The sequence below is a fragment of the Etheostoma spectabile genome, chromosome 15 (genome assembly GCF_008692095.1).
Source record: "Etheostoma spectabile isolate EspeVRDwgs_2016 chromosome 15, UIUC_Espe_1.0, whole genome shotgun sequence".
NCBI classification, from domain to species: domain Eukaryota; kingdom Metazoa; phylum Chordata; class Actinopteri; order Perciformes; family Percidae; genus Etheostoma; species Etheostoma spectabile.
This window is the reverse complement of record NC_045747.1, coordinates 13,713,297-13,715,098: the sequence shown is the minus strand read 5'-3', so window position 1 is coordinate 13,715,098 and position 1,802 is coordinate 13,713,297. Positions and strand designations below refer to the sequence as shown.

General features: G+C 37.8%; 1 protein-coding gene across 1 annotated transcript in view; it reads right to left on the bottom strand.

Moving 5' to 3' along the window:
• Positions 1–418: 418 nt before the first annotated feature.
• Positions 419–1,802, bottom strand: part of tubg1 (tubulin, gamma 1) — a 7,429-nt gene continuing 6,045 nt past the window's right edge. The window contains exon 11 of the mRNA XM_032536525.1: positions 419–1,666. Coding sequence (XP_032392416.1) covers positions 1,469–1,666 — 198 coding nt within the window. The 3' untranslated portion in view covers positions 419–1,468. The remainder of the gene's footprint in view (positions 1,667–1,802) is intronic.

Genomic DNA, 1,802 nt, shown 5'->3' with positions numbered 1-1,802 from the left:
GGGGGGGGTTATTATTTTGTATGGGAAGTAAAGAAAGTGTTAAGGGTGGGAATCACCAGATGACTCACGATGCGATATCACCACAATATGTATGTGCAATACAATATTGTTTTTAAACATATTGCAGTATTTTGCCATATATTGCAATTTACCTTTTCCCCCCCCCCAACTTCAAATTATGTCCCCAAAAGGAAACCTTGTCAACATCTGTTGTATCTAAAAATTGAAGTGTTTCTCACTTCAATTGTGTTGCTGCAAAAATGGGATTGTCAAGCAGACAAACTAACCAACAAATAAAAGAACAATACTTAGCGTCTGTATCAATACAGTATTGCCACGGAAAATATTGCAATGCTATGCTGTATCAATTTCCCCCCCCCCCACCTCTAACAGGTGTGCCTTCAGATAATACCAAACATTTCACATGGAAAATTAGAAAATGTGTTTATTCATCCTTTCAAACAGGTCCAACAAGCAAAGAAACATGGAACAGTATATTCATTTTAGACAATACCGTGGATGCCAGTAAACCAGCTATTCCTTTAAGTATATTTACAGGCACAGAAATGAACTGTTAACATGAGAGCCATCTTTGTACTCCATGTTTACCTGTGCAAACGGTTTTCTCTATTGTACGTGACAAATGCTGTTAAATATCGATGTTGTATGTACGGCAGGCATTTTAACATCACTTTTGGCTTAAGCCTAACTTCCACTCAACATTCTTGTTGGTCATGTACAGCGGTAACAAATGAGCAAAGTGTATCAGCAGCAGACAAGAGGGTACAATAAAACCATGACAGAAATGTCGAGGATGACAAAACCTGCATCAAACATCATGCAACACATTCTGTCAATCCTATTCCCATTATTCAAAGAAATTATTTCGTAGACAGTGGACGTTTTACTGTAAATCAACTGCACAAAAACTTGTATAAAAATAGACCGAAACAAGGCAACAGGTTGTCTTACATTGCTGGAAAGACGGGAAAGCAGAGTTTAGGGAAAAAAGGAAAAAAAACATTAACAGACATTTATAGATTGTTTTGTACAATATATTGATGCTTTTTGCACAAGGAAATAAGTACTCTTAATGACACTTCAGTGGACTGTTGTGGGCAAGGATTGATTTATTTAAACTGGGCTTGAGAATCTCATGGATGTCACACAGTCCAGTACATTTTACTTTTTGGTTAATATAAAAAGAAAGTGTTAACAGGCTGTTAACAGTCATCCCTCAGTCTCTTTCTCAATTTTGAGACACAAACGTACGATCAAATGCTATAACAAGCCAATAAATATTTTTTAGAGAATATAGCCAATAGCTATAGCCAAATACTTTTTTATTTTGATACCTATATGTTGGAGAAACTATTTTTGAAAAAGTGTAGTAGGGACTTAAATTGAGTTAGAATAAACTTGCTAAGCATGTATGTTGACATGAGATAGAAGACAAAAGAAAGTCTGTTCACTGTTCTTGCGAGCCCCAGGAAATGTAGTCAGGCCGTGTGGCTGCGCTGTACTCGTCTATCAGCTGCTGGACCACTTCACGCGAGTTGTCCAGCTCGTCAAAGTTTTCCTTGAATATGTCCTCTTTGCGGAACTGCTCCAGGAAGGCTTCACGCTTACGCAGTTTGTCATACTGCCGGCACGTCCGCTCAAACAGCTGTGGGACAGCAACGGATACGTTTCAGGTTGTTATTCTGACTTCTTTAAAACTTGTACACTTTCAGTTTTATTTTTAACTTCCAGGCTACCAGAAAGGAAAATGAACAGTATGACTTCACTGGAACTTCCTTAGA